The sequence below is a fragment of the Macrobrachium rosenbergii genome, chromosome 51 (genome assembly GCF_040412425.1).
Source record: "Macrobrachium rosenbergii isolate ZJJX-2024 chromosome 51, ASM4041242v1, whole genome shotgun sequence".
NCBI lineage: Eukaryota > Metazoa > Arthropoda > Malacostraca > Decapoda > Palaemonidae > Macrobrachium > Macrobrachium rosenbergii.
The window spans coordinates 50,265,281-50,281,995 of record NC_089791.1 but is presented as its reverse complement, the minus strand read 5'-3'; the positions used below and the strand labels follow the sequence as shown (position 1 = coordinate 50,281,995).

The 16,715-nt window shown below is 45.2% G+C and overlaps 2 protein-coding genes across 2 annotated transcripts in view; one reads left to right on the top strand and one right to left on the bottom strand.

Annotated features, from left to right (window-relative positions):
* The window catches only part of LOC136833392 (proteoglycan 4-like), a 433,343-nt gene that overhangs the window by 15,311 nt on the left and 401,317 nt on the right, over positions 1-16,715 (top strand). The gene's annotated exons all lie outside the window — the stretch shown is intronic.
* Positions 3,622-16,715, bottom strand: part of LOC136833393 (uncharacterized) — a 31,897-nt gene continuing 18,803 nt past the window's right edge. Inside the window, exons 4-5 of the mRNA XM_067095487.1 lie at positions 15,732-15,908; positions 3,622-4,708 (exon numbers count right to left, since the gene is read on the bottom strand). Coding sequence (XP_066951588.1) covers positions 4,482-4,708; positions 15,732-15,908 — 404 coding nt within the window. The 3' untranslated portion in view covers positions 3,622-4,481. The remainder of the gene's footprint in view (positions 4,709-15,731; positions 15,909-16,715) is intronic.

Here is a 16,715-nt window from a genome sequence, read left to right as displayed (position 1 = left end):
GGATCGTGGTAAACCTTAAGAAGTCAGATCTCAACCCCAAGCAGAGGATAAAATACCTGGGCATGCTGATAGATATGGTAGCAGCAAAAATCTTCCCCTCGGACTCTCGTATCAGCAAGTTCAGGAAGGCAGCACAACTGTTTCTGTCTCGACAGGAACAGCCAGCTCGACAATGGCAAGTCGTCATTGGTCACCTGTCATCGTTGGAGAAGGGTCCCTCATGGGTGTCTTCATCTCTGGTTTCTATAATGAAGACTAAAGGAGTATTGGTTCCAGTCCCGAGACCCCAAGTCCTTCCTCATCCCTCTTTCCAAGGAGGTGAGAGAGGACCTAGACTGGTGGATGGATGACAGGAACCTCTTAATAGGAGTATCCTACATACTCCCCCTCCGAACATGCTTCTGTTCTCGTACGCATTGACTGAGGGATGGGGCACACACCTGGAGGAGTTGCTGACTTTGGGAGTGTGGCACCAAGACAACAAGCACCTTCACATCAACATCTTGGAACTCAAGGCAGCCTTCCCGACTCTCCAAGAATTCCGGGATTGAGTGATGGGACATTCCGCGGTACTGATGAGTGACAATACTGCGGAAGTGGCATATGTCAACTAGCAGGGGGTCTAGTATCCCTCCTGCTCCACCAGTTGACGATGCAGGTGCATGAGTGGGCGCTGGGTCACTCAGTAGAGTCATCAGCCAGGTATATTCCAGGCAAGAGGAATGTTGTGGCAGAATGGTCCCTTCACTGGGAAGTCATGGAAAGGTTGTTCGATATATGGGGCGTCTAGTCATCGATCTGTTTGCCACCCAGCACAACAGAAAACTTCAGGTCTTCTGTTCAGTCATGCCAGACCCATGGGTCGCTGTGGAGGACACATTCTAGTACCCGTGGGACAACCTCGACGTCTACGCCTTTCCTCCGGTCTGTCTAATTCACAGTGATCAACCAGGTGATGATCACATGATTCTGGTGGCACCCAAATGGCCGCAGGCTGTTTGGTATCCTGACCTGCCAGCCCTTCTTTCCGAGGCACTGAGAGAGAGAGAGAGAGATTCCCCCCCACACCCCCCAGCCCAACCTGCTGTGTCAACCCCACGTCGAGCGGTGTCACGTGGCAGTGCAGTCCCTGTGTCTTCACGGCTGGAGGTTATCCACCATCTCCAGTAAGCAAGAGGCTTTTCGCGTCGCAGAGCAACGGAGATGGCCAGATACCTCAGACGATCCTCCACAGCGGTATACCAGGGAAAGTGGTCCATCTTCTGTGGTTGGTGTCATGGATGGGGTATCTCTCCGGTCAGAGCTACTGTTCAGCAGGTCACAGACTTCCTCATCTTTCTTTGCTGAGAGAAGCTTCTCTCCATTTCAGCTGTAAAAGGCTATTGGGCCACACTCGGCCTAGTCTTGCAGCTGAAAGGTGTAGATATCTCCTTGTCCTTCGAGATATCCCTAATGATAGAAGCTTCGAGACGTCTTGCCCACCCAGGGATCTCAGGCCCCCTGTGTGGGATGTGACTCTTGTTCTAAGAAGCTTGGCTCGTGCACCGTACGAGCCTTTGCAAGTGTCGTCAGACAGGGATCTGACCCTCAAGACTGTCTTCTTGCTGGCCCTGGCATCAGCAAAGAGAGTTGGCGAACTTCACGGACTTTCCTTTGATGTTAAACACTGAAGGGGATGGGGATCACGCTCGATTTCATCCCGGATTTCGTAGTGAAGACTCAGAATGAGGCTCGGTTCGAGTCTTTCATGATCCCCTCCCTAGAGGACTTTGTTGGTAATGATCCAGACGAGATGCTACTGTGTCCTGTTAGAGTGCTGTGGCGCTTTTTGAAGAGGACTTGACACCACCACCTGAGTGTCAACAACTCATCGTTAATACTGGCTCGACCAAGAAAGAAGTGTCCAAGAACATGATCTCTTTCTGGCTTTGTGAGACGATAAAGAGAGTGTATTCTGCTGCTGGAGAAGACAACACCGGTACGCTTCGTCTGAGAGCTCACGAAGTCCGCAGCATTGGTCCATCCCTCGCATTCCGGAAGAACCTGTCAGTCCCCCAGGTTTTGATGGCAGGCATGAGGTCCCAACAGACCACTTTCACTTCCTTCTACCTTCGGGATGCTACACCAAGGAGCTACACACAAGTCCTTGAACACTTTCCTTGGGTCCTGTGGTGGCTGCTCAACAAGTTGGGTAGCTTACCCGGCTCCTCTAACAGGACAGGTTGCGCCTCGCCTAAGATGTACAATTGGGATTGGGAGAATGAATGTAGAGTAACTGGCCTCTCTTCCTTCTCATCTTGGCTCTCTTCCTAAGGGCAGGGAGCAGATGTGCTGTTAAATGCTGGATCTGGGGGTCAATGCAGGTAAGCACTCGACTAGAGCTTCCGTTCTATATCCGTTCAGGATCATACCATTGAAGCAACCCACTCCTTCCCCTTGCAAGGGGGGGAAGAAGACCATGACAATAAGACAAATCCAATGCTTGTGATTGCCTTAATGTCACCGACTTTAAGTTCTTCCTAGCCAACTTTGCATGAACTGACGTTTCCTCTTTCATGCAAAGGGACCCAGAAGTCTGACAATTGATCTTGCGTTTCTTACAACCCAATCATTTTGTCAGAGACAGTTTTCTCTTCCTCGCTCTATCGACCAGGAAGGGAAGACAAGGTGTGGTGAACTCTAGTCAGTTCATAGAGAGACACTCAGATTCCTCCCTCCAACCAGTGAGTCTTCACTATGTAAAGGACAATTTTTGAAGTAAATTGTATTTTTCCTAACTATACAAACCTGAGGTCCTTTTACATTACATTTCATGCCCACCTCTTGCCACCCCTCAATCAGACACGCAAATTGGAATGTTTACATCCGGGCAGGCAGTACTCCCTCCTCTCGGACGGCAGTTAACTGCCTAACCACCTTGTTTGAAAGTTCAACGGTCGTTTCCAGCTTCGCTGAAAGTAATTCCTAATGTTAAGGACCTCAGGTTTGTATAGTTAGGAAAAATACAATTTACTTTAAGAAACTGTGATTTTTTCCTTATGGAATACTTTGGCAATTTGATGATAAAAGAAATACAGTATATAGTAGTTAATGCTGGAAGATCCTATATTTTGAAGACCCTATATTTTTTTAAGCTGTCCCAATTTTGTCTTCTCAGTGGGTTGAGGGAGGGCTGCCTTTGTCAGCACCTTGGGTTCATCATGTACAAAAATTGTGCTTGCATGGGCTAATTTTTCTCATCTGTTCTTCACTCCTATTGCCTAATGATGTCATGTTTTGTATTGCTAGTATTAATTTGGAGGGTTTCATCTGCAACATAACATGGCTTCTGTATGTGAAGATTGTATTATTATTTCATGGGGTGCAATCAGTCAGTTTCATAGGAAGAATGAAGCATGCTTGCAACTTTTTCAAGAACATACGATTATGTTGGCAAATCATTTGTTTCCTGGTATTTTTTTTTTAAATACATCATCTTAAATTTTCCAAAGTATTTAAGGCTTTCTTAATTTAATGCCCATATTTTTTATTTTGGAAATTCATTGAAAGGCTTAAAATGTGCATAAAATAGTACATATTATTGTAGACTTTCAAAATAAGTAAAAGACAAAAGTTACAAAATATAAAAAATGCAAAAAATTTCACATAAATATTCATCAAAATTGTTTGAAAAAAAAAATTGCAATCATAGAGTAATAATCAAGAAATCGTTCCCTTTCGAATTTTGAAAATTGATCATTGAGGAAGTCTGTACATTTTGAATACGGAAAAGATTAGTCTTGAGAAAATGGCCATTAAAAAATATATACTTTTTTTTTATACAGTAAGACTTACCAATCATGAATCTGAGCACAGTACCTGGGCCTGACTCTTCAGTTCTTTTGAAGAGATGTTATATCTGTTAATTACCAGCTATTGTAGAGTTTGGGGTGGGGAGCCAGAGAGGATGGTATTGGAGCACCAGTTGACTGTACACTTGGTAATTCAGCTGATGTAAGGGCATCTTGTGGTAGCTTATGTTTCTTTGGGTATTTTGGTTGAAAAATGTAAGGTAAACAAAATAAAGCACAACAGAAGTACAACACATGTCTTGTCAGTATTTATATATCATGTTTCATATACTGTATATAATCAGCCAAGTTAAAGATGAAAGGATATATGAACAAGACATTTAAACGACAATTGGCTCATAGTCATGATTACATTTATAAACAACCCATAAGATCAGTAAGTAATATTTTACTTTTGATTACATTGCTGTCATATTCATTTTTGGTGCGTTTTAAGTTTTTGTTGAATTTATGATAAGTTTGATTATTTGCAAACACATTGGGCTGTGACAGACAAGAATATGTGATTAAGTAGGCCTGTATAATCAGACCTGTTCTTTTCAAGTTTGCACGTTGATGTTCATTAGCCTAAGTGATGCCATCACTTCATTTTCAAGGGTTGTATCTTATGTCACTTGGTGGAAGGTGCCCTTACCAGTGTAGCCCACCGAGATTTGCCTGACAGACGAAACCCCTGATATTTTTTGCCGGATTGTCATCCAGTTCATTCTGCATTTTAACTCGTATAGGATTGGTATCGCTATTGATGTAGACAAGTGTACGGAAAACTGTCAAAGCGAGGTCCTTGTCCAGGAGAACTCCATCACCCCAAGCTGGCCCGTCTGGGGAGTTGTGCAGGTCAATCCAAAGCTCCATCCCTTATGAAAGAGAATACGGAAAATCATGATTAGACTCAACAACTCCGTTGTGGTTTCTCGCTCTTCACCGGCATACAGGAATGTTCATCTTTCTCCCATACACTTTTCATTCTCCCCGTAGGGGGTTAGCGCCATCAGTACACCTCACGTGGTGCACTGTAGGCATTATTAAAGATACTTTGCCACGTCCCTTCGGCCCTTAACTACAACCTCTTTCATTCCTCATACTGTACCTCTGCCCATATTATCTTCCTTCCACTGTGCTGTCTGCCTTCTCCTAACAATGATTTCATAGTGCAACTACAAGGTTTTCCTGTTACACCATTCAAACCTACCTACTTTCAAATTCCCTTCCATCGCTGGATGGCCTCATAGGACCCAGCACTTGGCCTTTGGCCTAAATTCTATATTCCACTCCACTTTTCATTCTTCACACAGACCTCGTGGCAGTCATTTTTAACTGGCGAGACTCACTGTAACTTTCTGTAACCTTTTAAGTCCCTCCCACTTTTTTTTTTTTTTACCGACATACAGGCACTTTTTCCCCTAGGGGTTTTGCACTGTCAGTGCACCTCATGCGGTGCACTGTAGGCATTCATTTCTCGCTCTTCACTGGCATACAGAAATGTTCTTTCACTTGTATATTTTTCACCCTTCCCAAAGACCTTCTGGTAGCCAATTTAAACTCATTCCTTACCATTTAAGTCTTTTTTTTTAATTTTCTTTTTACTGACTTGAAGGGACTTTTACTCATTTCTCAGTCTTCTTCCTTACACACACGAGTCCTCACACTTCAAAAGTTTTTACACTGATTCTCAGAATCCCACTTAATGCAGAAGTCTTTCTGCTGACATGGAATCCTGCTTATTTCAGAGGTCTGTGAATTGCTGCGCACACACACACACTCGCACACACACACACACACACACACACATGCACGCACATTTCTGGAGACACAGAAGTTAGTCATTTAAGAAGTCTTTCTACTGACCTGTAATCCTGCTTATTTCAGAAGTCCTTCTAGTGACATGTAATCCTACTCATTTCAGGAGTCTTCTGCTTACATAAAGAATCATACTCGTTTCAGAAGTTTCCCTGCGGAACCCCATTAATTTCAGAAATCTTTCTGCTGACATACGGAATCCTACTCATTGCAAAAGTACTCCTACTAATGCACAGAATCCTACTGTTTTCTGAAATGTCTCAACTGACAATTGCAATCCTACTAATTTAAGAAGCCTTTCTGCTGACACAAGATTGGTATTCGTTCCAGAAGTCTTTCTACTGAGACACGAATTCCCAATAAAATCTTTAATGTTTTTACAGTTACACATTATCTTGCTGATTTCTGAAGTCTGTTCTCAGACCTGTAGAATCCTCATATTTTCTTAATATACAGTCATTCATACTCATTTCTCATTAGTCTAACTCCGCTCATTTCTCTTTCTTGTATGATATAGGCTCTGTTATTTGTTGTCCTTGCTTTGTTTTATTAACTGTTCCATGAAATATGTCTGGCTATTTTGTTATGATGCTGTGTCAGTAACCGTAGGCTAACTGTAATAGTGTCTTTTGAATTTGAAAATGGAATATGTTCTGTTGTACAGGTATATGTAAAGTCAAACTGTTGCGATCGTGCGGGTAGGACGTGTCTGTGAAGTGCTCTGTGTAAAAGTGCCTGACATGCGCGATGCTCAAAGTAAATACGAAGAAGAGGAAGGAAAAAGAGAAAATAAGTACTGTAGAAATTAAATCAAGTAAAGGGAAGATCAAACTATCATACAAACCTTATCTCATAATTATCGAAGCAGCAAGTAAAGATGGAACTCTAAAGAAAATACTGGAGAAGGATGAGTCAACCCAAATCAAGCGGGAGTCAGCTTGACTACTGCAACGTTATATAGTACGGTCTCCTTAACTACTTACTAAGAAAATTGCAAGGAGTACAAAATAAAGCCGCCAGGTTAATAAAAGGACTACATTCCCATGACAGAATAGCCCCAACACTAATTGAGCTGCATTGGCTCCCAGTGAAAGCTAGAATAGAATATAAAATACTGCTTACAGTCTTTAAAGCACTAAAATATGATGAACCAACAGTTCTGAGAAACTGCTTAAGCTTCTTTAGACCCGAAATGAATATTGTAATCAGTAATGCAAGTGAAGCATATAGGCTGTCTGAACCTAGAACAGATTGTGTAAGTCAGGCGAGAGAGCATTTATACACTACGCACCAAGATTATACAACAAAATACCACCTGAAGTGAAGACCATACAAGAAGAATACAAATTTAAAAAGGAACTAAAGCCTCTCTTATTCTACAGGAGCTACGATACTTGTATAGTCCCTGCTGAGCGGGTTTTCTGTGGTGACGACCAGTTTTCTTTGCTTCTCCTAGTATCGCCGCTCCTGGGTGATGGGTCACGCAAAATTCAGACATACCCAGTCAGTTAAATTGTTTTATGTAAAAACTTACCTGCTACCAAATTGTATGTTATGTGTTCTTTCTTTCAGGTATCAGAATGTATTCAACTCTGCTATTGCTCATTTGTGTAACTCAAAGTGTGTTTGTTCATTGTGTTTTGTCAAATGTTATTTACCTCAGGTCACCCTTGTTCCCATTGTATTCTTTGGCGTGATGTCAGTCCGCCGCTATATAAACCGCCTCTGTCCACAGTAAAGTAGCAGTAACCTTATCCTGCTCGTTTCTTTGACACCTCTTAAAGTGGCGACCCCGGAGTGGTTCCCGGAGCCATTAGCGGACTCACACAGCGACTTAGTCTTGGCTTCAGGAACTACCCACGCCCCTAGTGGACTAATTACGGCGCTGTTACCAGCATTCGGGAGTGCCGACTCTCGTCAGCAAATCACCAGCGTCATTAACGGACTCACACGGCACGCTCCCAAGTGCGTATTGACACGAGTTCCACTCCAATTAAGAGGGCAAGAGCAGGCATGAATGCGGACATCCCCACCCTTGTTTAGTTAACCACAAACCTCGTGGATTCAGATGTCTACCTCCTGCCCATATCACCCGCGTTCCTCCACACTGCTGCCCGCGCCCCGCACGCTGCCCTGCCCGCGCCCTGTTTGGCAGGTCAAACAAAAGCTGCCCTAGCCATAAAGCTGCTGCCTTTCATTCAGGGGAACCCATCAGCGTGGCTGTTCAGGGTCGAAGGTCAATTCAGGCTGGCGGAACTCACGGATGAGGTGCTACAGGCTGACGCAGTGATAAACGCCCTACCGGAGGAGGTCTACAGGAAACTCGTCCCATGGGTGTCCACCGCACACCCCCTCACCTACCGCCACCTGAAAGCATCCCTCATAGAGAAGTGCTCCCTGCCGGTCGCCGAGAGGGCCGCCCGTGCCCTCGACCTCGTCATCAATCCACGGCAGGAACAGAGCGTCATGGAGTCGTGGGGCATGATACAGGACCTCCTCATCCTCCCTGCCACTGACAGCAGCGGTAAGCGGTCCAAAGTAAGCCTGTCGCGGGAGATTCTCCTCCGCCAGCTTCTCCCGGAGGTCCGAACCCAGATTCTCGAGCCCTACAACATGCCCCTCAAGGTCATAATCCGCACGGTGCAGCAGCTGACCGACTCCACAAATGCAGCGAAGCGGGCATCAGTGCCCCCACACCCCATCAGCTCCATTCAAACGGAGGGGCGCAGAGGAGGAGATAGGTGCCATCACCAGGAGGTGGCCACAGTACCGGCAAAGAGGGAATCCATCGGGCCCTTGCTACTACCACCAGCAGTACGGCAGGGATGCCCGGAACTGCCAACCCCCATGCTCATTCACCTGCCCAAAAAACGGGGGAGGCGGCGGCCAACAGAACAGGCCGCCATGGCAAGAGGCGAACCCAGGAGCCCAGAGCTGTTAGGCTTCTACGTCTGCGACACCATCTCCGGCAGGATGATGTTGGTCGACGCAGGGGCCGTCAGATCAATATTTCCGGTGCCCAGGGAGGACCACAAGAGTTCACTGGACCTGGCTGCCTTCCTGACGGCTGCCAACGGGTCCCCCATCCTCTCCTACGGCACCAGGCTCCTGTCGATCTCCATCCTTGGCCGGAGGTATTCCTGGAAATTCGTTGTGACAAGGACCCGCTCCTGGTAGCGGTTCCTCGCCCACTTCGGGCTGGCAGTCGACGTTGGTCGGCGTCTCCCCCGACACCCCGTCTCCTGCCAGTCCCTCCGGTTGGCAACGGGACCCAGCGCACCTGCCATCTGCTCCAACGCCCCCCACCAGTACGCCCAGCTGCTGAAGGAATTCCCCGACATATTTAGACCTGAGCTCCGTCAGGTCCCTGGTGCCCCAGCAAAACATGGCATCTACCACCACATCAAAACGAAGGGCTCCCCTACACACACAAGGTTCCGGAGGCTTCCCCCACGGTGTCTTCAGGAGGCCAAGAACGCCTTCGCCGAAATGGAGCGGATGGGAATATGCAAAAAGGCCGCCAGCCTGTGGGCCTCTCCCCTCCACATGGTGCAGAAACCGGAGGGCTTCTGGAGGCCCAGCGGCGATCACAGGCGACTCAGCCTCACAACTGAACCTGACCACTACCCCCTGCCAAACATGCAGGACCTCACGGCCGCCTTCCACAGGGCCAAAATATTTTCTAAATTGGATCTTCTAAAATCTTACTTTCAGGTACCAGTTGCTCCAGAGGATATCCCGAAAACTGCCATCATCACGCCTTTAGGGTCCTACGTCTTCGCCTTCTCCACCTTGGCCTGAGGAGCCCAGGCGACCTTCCAGCGGCTCTGCCACAGCATCCTGGGGGGACCTTGAAGTTCTGCGTCTGCTACGTGGGATGATATCCTTATATTTTCCAGGTCCCATAAAGAGCACCAGAGGCACATCCGGGCAGTCCTGCAGCACCTACAGGAGAACAGCCTCGTTGTCAGGTTCGACAAGTGCACCTTCGGCATTAAGAAAGCTGACTTCCTAGGCCACGAGATATCCCCCGAAGTTGTCCGTCCGCTCACATTGAAGGTTGCAGCCGTCACCGGGTTCCCCGTCCCCACCTCCGTCAAGGCCGTCCAGGAGTTCCTTGGGATGGTGAATTACTACAGGAAGTTCATCCCAGGATCACGCACATTGGCCCCTGACGGAGGTCTGAAAGGTCAACCAAAATCCTTTAGTGTGGGGACCCAGCCAGCAGCAGGCTTTTCTCTGACGAAGGCGCCCTCGCCAAGACAGCTGCCTTGGCCACCAGGACCCCAGCGCTCCTCCAGCTGATGCCGGACGCCAGTGGCGTACCCACCTGTGAGCCGTCCTGGAGTAGATCGTCGACGGCGCCCAACCCATCGCCTTCTTCAGCAAGTTCAACAGCTGGAGGCGCTACAGCACCTTTGACAGGGAACTCTGCGCGGTATACCAGCCGATCCGGCGCTTCAAGTTCCTTCTGGAGGGCATGCTCTTCACAATCTTCATGGACCACCAGCCGCTGGTCCACGCCTTCACCAAGCCGGGGGACACATGGTCTTCCGGGCAGCAACTGCACCTCGCTGGCCATCGCAGAGCTCACCTGCTCAGTCAAGTACCTCCCCGGAAGGAAAAACCCTGTAGCAGACACCCTCTCCAGAATTGAGCTCAATGCGGTGCAGCTGCGGATCAACTATGAGGACCTCGCCTGAGAGCAGACCGCCGACCCGGAGACTCCAGCCTACCGCACCGCCATCACGTCCCTGAAGTGGCGGGACGTGGCCCTCACCCCCGGGGGCCCAAACCACCTCTGAGACGTCAGCACCGGCCAGCCTCGCCCCCTGGTGCCAGCCTCCCATCGCCGCCAGGTTCGGGACGTCATCCACGGGCTGTCCCACCTCCAGCAGGACAACGCCAAGCTGCTGGCAGAGAAGTTTCGTCTGGCACAGAATGCGAAAGGATCGCGAGGACCTGGGGCGAGGCAGTGCCTTCGGTGTAAACCAGCAAACCTGGTCGTCACACCAAGTCCGAGGGATGCGAGTTTCCTCAGCCAAGCCGGCGGTTCGGCCATATACACATCGACGTCGTCAGCCCTCTACCTCCGTCAGGCGGGGCCAGATATCTCCTGACGATTGTCGACCGCTCAACCAGGTGTCCCAAGGCTACGCCCATGCAGGAAGCTACCGCCAGCGTGTGCGCCGAGACCCTCCTCTCCAGCTGGATCGGCGCCCGGCGTCCCGGACGATATTTCCCAAGTCTGGAAAATTATAGGATAAGGAGAAAATTAGGACCAATCAGCGTTCAGAGTTCGCTGAGGCAATGGCGTCATTATCTCAGCAGTCATTCTTTAGTGTGTACGATAATTATCCGCTAGTAACGTATATAGTCACTATTGATAAATTATAATATATGTATACTATCCGATTTTTGTCATTCGGGTTATCATTAATTACTTTTATCGTCTAAATAGCTCTTTTATTTCTAACAAAATTCAGGATTTGATTAATGATGAAAACCGAGGAAGTAGAACACTTTATATATTCGTATGATTCATTAAACTGCCTTCTTGAACATGATTTAGATTTGTAAATAAAAATTCATTCATAATGCCTAGAGCTGCTTATTTAGAGCAGTCTATCGTTCCTCTCTTTTAGCAATGAATGTCAAGGAAAAGCTAGCAATTTCGAGAAATTTAAGAATATGCATTCAAACCAGTGACAGTAGCGACATAACTGAAGTAAGGACAGATGTAACAACAAAGAACAGGGTCAAGGAATGGCTGGAAGAGTATGCAAATTTCTTTTAATGCCTTTTTCCCTTATCCTTATCAAGTTACAAGATGGGTCTACCCATAGACAAAGAGGGGAGAGATTGGACAGACACGATAGAGACTTTCATTCATGAAAATCTTCATAACTGTTGAAACAACCTCAAGTAAAGTGTGTTAGTATTAGTCAAGCTTTGCAGTGGAAGTACACGCCTGCATTTCGAGCTAATAAAATAAAATAAAGATGTTGTAATAAGTCTTTATTAAAGCCTATTTGACATTAAAGGTAGCCTAATAAATTAGCATGTGGGGTTACTTTCAGTCCATATTACCACAGTTAAGTATTTTCCTAGTAGTACTAGGAAAGTATTGAGGCCTCAGGGCCTGCTGCAGTTGTACATGCGTGGTAGAGACTTATTGGGCATTGAAAGGCTCCCACATGCTAATTATTAGCTGTAATATGACTTTAACATCTTCAAATTAGGCTATTTTCAAATAAAGAGCTTATTACAACATTCATTATTTTATTTTATTGGCTCGAAAATACTGGCGTGTCATCGCTAGTGTTGACTAATAACTAACACTTTTCTGAGGTTGTTTCAACAGTTAAAAGATTTTCATGAATGAAAGTTAATCGTGTCTGTCCATCTCTCCCTCTTGTCATGGCAGACCCATCTTGTGGATCTTGACAAGCGATATGGAAAAGGCATTAAAAGAAATTTGCCTCTTCCAGCCATTCCTGACCCTGTTCTTGTTGTTACACTTCCGTCCTTACGGTATGTTTACCGTCACTGGACTGAATGCATATTTAGAATTTCTCGAGAATTCTTAGCTTCCTTGACATTCGTAAAAAGAGGAACGATAGATCCGTTTCAACTAAATAAGCAGCCGACCGTATGAATGAATTTTTATTTACAGTATCAAATAATGTTCAAGAAAGTGAATGAATCCTCTGAATATTACTGGTGGCGTCCCGGTTTTGCTGGCGGGGTTCGTTCTTGCGCGCGTCGTAACCGAAAATCGTATAAGCCGGAACATCGTCGTGAAAATCGTCAAAATCATGAAAATCTTACTTTTAATGCTTTGGGTGCATTGAAAACGATGTAAACTGCATTATTATTGAGTTTATCAAAAAAACCTTCAAATTATGATTATCCTGCCATTTTGGGGCCATATTTCTTCCGTCGGATCGTGCGGCGCACGCGTCGTAACCCGAGGAACATCGTCAGTAAGCCAGAAATAATTTCTGATGAATATATTTGGCGTCGTAACCTCGAGCGTCGTAAGTTTTAGAAATGTCGAAACGGGGACTGCCTGTATAAAAGTGTTCTACTTCCTCGGTTTTCATCATTAATTAAACTTGAATTTTTGTTAGAAATAAGAGCTATTTAGACGATAAAAGTAATGTAATGATAACCTTAATGAAAAAATGGATAGGTATACATATTATAATTTATCAATAGATTTATATATACGTTACTAGCGGATAATTATCATTACACACTGTAAGAATGAATGCTGGATAATGACGTTATTGCCTCAAGCGAACTCTGAGCGCTGATTGGTCCTAATTTTCCCCTATCCCTATACTCTTCCAGACTTAGAAATATCGTCCCGGACCATTATAACCACCGGACAGGGCCTGGTTTTCCTGTCTGAATTGTGGTCTGCCTGCACGCCTGCTGGGGACATCTCAACACGCTACCACCGCCCTGCAACCCCGCAGCCAACGGCTTTGGTCGAGCTCTTCACAGGTCCCTGAAGGCATCCCTTATGACCCGGCTGCACCGCCGAGGGATTGGAAACACCAGCTGCGATGGGTCCGCCTTGTGTTGCGGACCGCCCAGGGCCAACGGTGACCCGTCCGCAGCTGAGAAAAGTCTGCAGAGCCCACCAGTCCTGGGCGAACTAGTCACGGAGGACTGACACAATCCATCAGTCCAGAGACTTCGCGAGGTAGTCGGCAAGTTCGCCCCCTGTAAGCGGACATACACCGACAGGTCAGTCACCTTCACACCACCCGGCTTGTCCTCCACCACTCACGTCTTCGTCAGGGATGACGCCATCCGCCCACCACTGACCAGGCCCTACAGGGGGCCCTTCCGTGTGCTGGAGAGGAATGTCAAGGCTTTCCGGCTAATGATTTATATGAAAATATTTCAAAACTGATGAAAGCTACAACCATGAGTTATTTTTTGTTGTATTCTACATGAAATTGCGCACATTTTCTTATATAAAACGTTATGTAACAGCTAATATAAAACTGTTTAAAAATTACGACAAAGTGACTAAAGATTTCTGAGATTTTCAGCAGAGTTAAGCGGCGTGCGGACGTGAAAATTTTTCAAAATTCACCATAAATCGAAATATTGTGCTAGAGACTTCTCGTTTGTTGCAAAATGAAGGTAAATGATTGAATATTACTAGAATGTAGAGTTTTAGCTTACAATTGCATTTTTCGACCATTCGGTCGAGTCAAAGTTGACCAAGGTTGAAATTTTGGCACTTATCGTTATTTATATGAAAATGTAAAAGGTGATAATTACAACTATAGAGTTATTTTCATTTGTATTCTATTTGAAATTGCGCACATTTTCATAAATAAAACTTTTGTAACAGCTAATAGAAAACTGCAAAAATTACGACAAAGTGACTAAGAATTTCTGAGATTGATTGAGCCTGGCGCCTTGCTTCCAAACACGTGTGTGTTCATGTGTTGTCGTCCATCAATTGGCGAGGCTTGGCGTCTTCACAAAACGAAACATACACAGTTTGATACAGAAGATTCGTTGAACATCATGATACATGATTAGAGAATGCTTGCATGGCAATGCAAGTAGTGGTGATTGTACATACATCAAGACAACAATGGTTAGGAGAAACAGACGGAAATATTGTATGGTTGAAATCGCGTTCTTTAGCAGAAAACGAGATGCTCTTGTTGTCTTGTCCACTCCGATGGACGACGGACACACACGTGTTTGGAAGAGACGGCGTCAGGCTCTTACAAGATTTTCAATGAAGTTAGCGCGAGCGTGGGAAAAGTTTTTCAAATTCACCATAAATCAAATATTGTGCTAGACTTCGTTCGTTTGTTGCAAAATGAAGGTAAATGATTGAATATTACTAGAATGTAGAGTTTTAGCTTACAATTGCATTTTTCGACCATTTCGGTCGAGTCAAAGTTGACCGAAGGTTGAAATTTTTAGCATATCATGATTTATATGAACATATGTCAAAATTGATAAGCTTACAACCATGAGTTATTTTGTTGTATTCTATATGAAATTGCGCACATTTTCATATGTAAAACTTTATGCAACGGCTAATAGAAAACTGCAAAAATTACGACAAAGTGACTAAAGAATTTCTGAGATTTTCAGCAGAGTTAGCTGATGCTTTCTTTTGGGATAAGAAAGAAATTCGTGCATGCGCAGCTGGGTCACGCATTTAAACAAAACAACAGTATGATCCGTGAACTCTCAGCATCCCTCAAGGCGCGTGATTTAAAATTTTTCGTAAACGAGGCCTATAAGTATTTTTCCGCGAATATTTAAAAAAACTTTTGTAGTCGATGTATTGCACGTCCACTTGGCAGCCGACGGACAACTTTTGTCGACGTAAAATACGTCCAGTCGGCGTTAAAGGGTTAATCAGACATTACCCACGTCTTTGTGGGGGGAGTATTTGTAAAGTCCCCGCTGAGTGGGTTTTCTGTGGTGACGACCAGTTTTCTTCGCTTCTCCTAGGATCGCCGCTCCTGGGTAACGGGTCATGCAAAATTCAGACATACCCAATCAGTTAAATTGTTTTATGTAAAAACTTATCTGCTACCAAATTGTATGTTATGTGTTCTTTCTTTCAGGTATCAGAATGTATTCAACTCTGCTATTGCTCATTTGTGTAACTCAAAGTGTGTTTGTTTATTGTATTCTATTGTCAGATGTTATTGACCTCAGGTCACCCTTGTTCCCATTGTATTCCTCGGCGTGACGTCATTCCGCCGCTGTATAAACCGCTTGTGTCCACAGTAAAGTAGCATTAACCTTATCCTGCTCGTTCTTTGACATCTCTTAAATACTGACAAGAAAACACTGAAAGACAGTTATAAAATATAAGGAGCACCTTGTTTTGAAAACGTACATGGCCCCGCCAGAGAGGAAATTATCCCTGTGGGGGGCTGCACAAAAAAACCAAACAAAGTGAAACAAAGTGAAAGTTTTGTGATTGGTGAATATTTTTAACTATTAAAAGTCCTGCCCTGCATTGTGCCCAAATTACCAATTCCTTACTCCGCATTATATTGATTGATTTGTGCATACCTGTTGTCATATGAATTCTTGAGAGGACCCTGAGGAGACTGATGTCCTTAAACATCCCAAGTCGATGTCCGGGTATCCTTTCACAGTATGCTCTGCTGTCATCATAATTCATGGTGGCTTTTGGAACTAGATAAAGGAAGTCCTCGAAAACCCTGTATAAGGCGTAATCGATGGAGCCTGAAAATAAACAAACTCCTTCAGGGGGTAGTGCCATCAGTGCACCTCATGCAATACACTATAGGCATTACTTAAAGTTCTTGCAGCGTCCCTTCGGCCCCTAGCTGCAACCCCTTTCATTCCTTTACTGTACCTTCGTTCACATTCTCTTTCTTCTATCTGACTTTCTTCAGCCCTCAGCTAACAATTTATTCATAGTGCAACTGCGAGGTTTTCCTCCTGTTACACCTTTCAAACCTCCTTTACTCTCAAATTCCCCTTCAGCGCTGAATGACATAGGTCCCAGTGCTTGGCCGTTGGCCTAAATTCTATATTCTATTCTATTGTAAAATAAACAGAAAAGTTACTTTAAACCGTTCATAACGAATTATTGAAACACTTTATGTTCAAGACAATAATGAATTTTCCTAGTGAAATTTCCGGTCATTTACTGTATGTGAATATGCAGGCAGAGACGGCCACTTGAAATGTACGGTTGAGGTACCAACCTCTCAGACTATTGCTTCTTAGTGCAACTGACGGGGTTTCTCCCAGTTCCACCTTTTGATCTTTGTGCTTCAAATCATTATCTCATATATTGTCTGGATCTCATTTATCTTACTGTCCAACCACTCGAACTCTCTCTTTTCACTGTCTTCAGCTACGTCCACACGATCGAACTTTGTTCGAGGTGACGTCAGAAGCGAAGAAACAGCGGGCAGAGTTAGTTCGATCGTGTGGACGCAGCCTTAAGCGCTGGTTGGCCGAAAGTGCCCTGTTACTTGGCTTGACAGCCTAAATTTCATCAAATCAATTGTTTGTAATTAT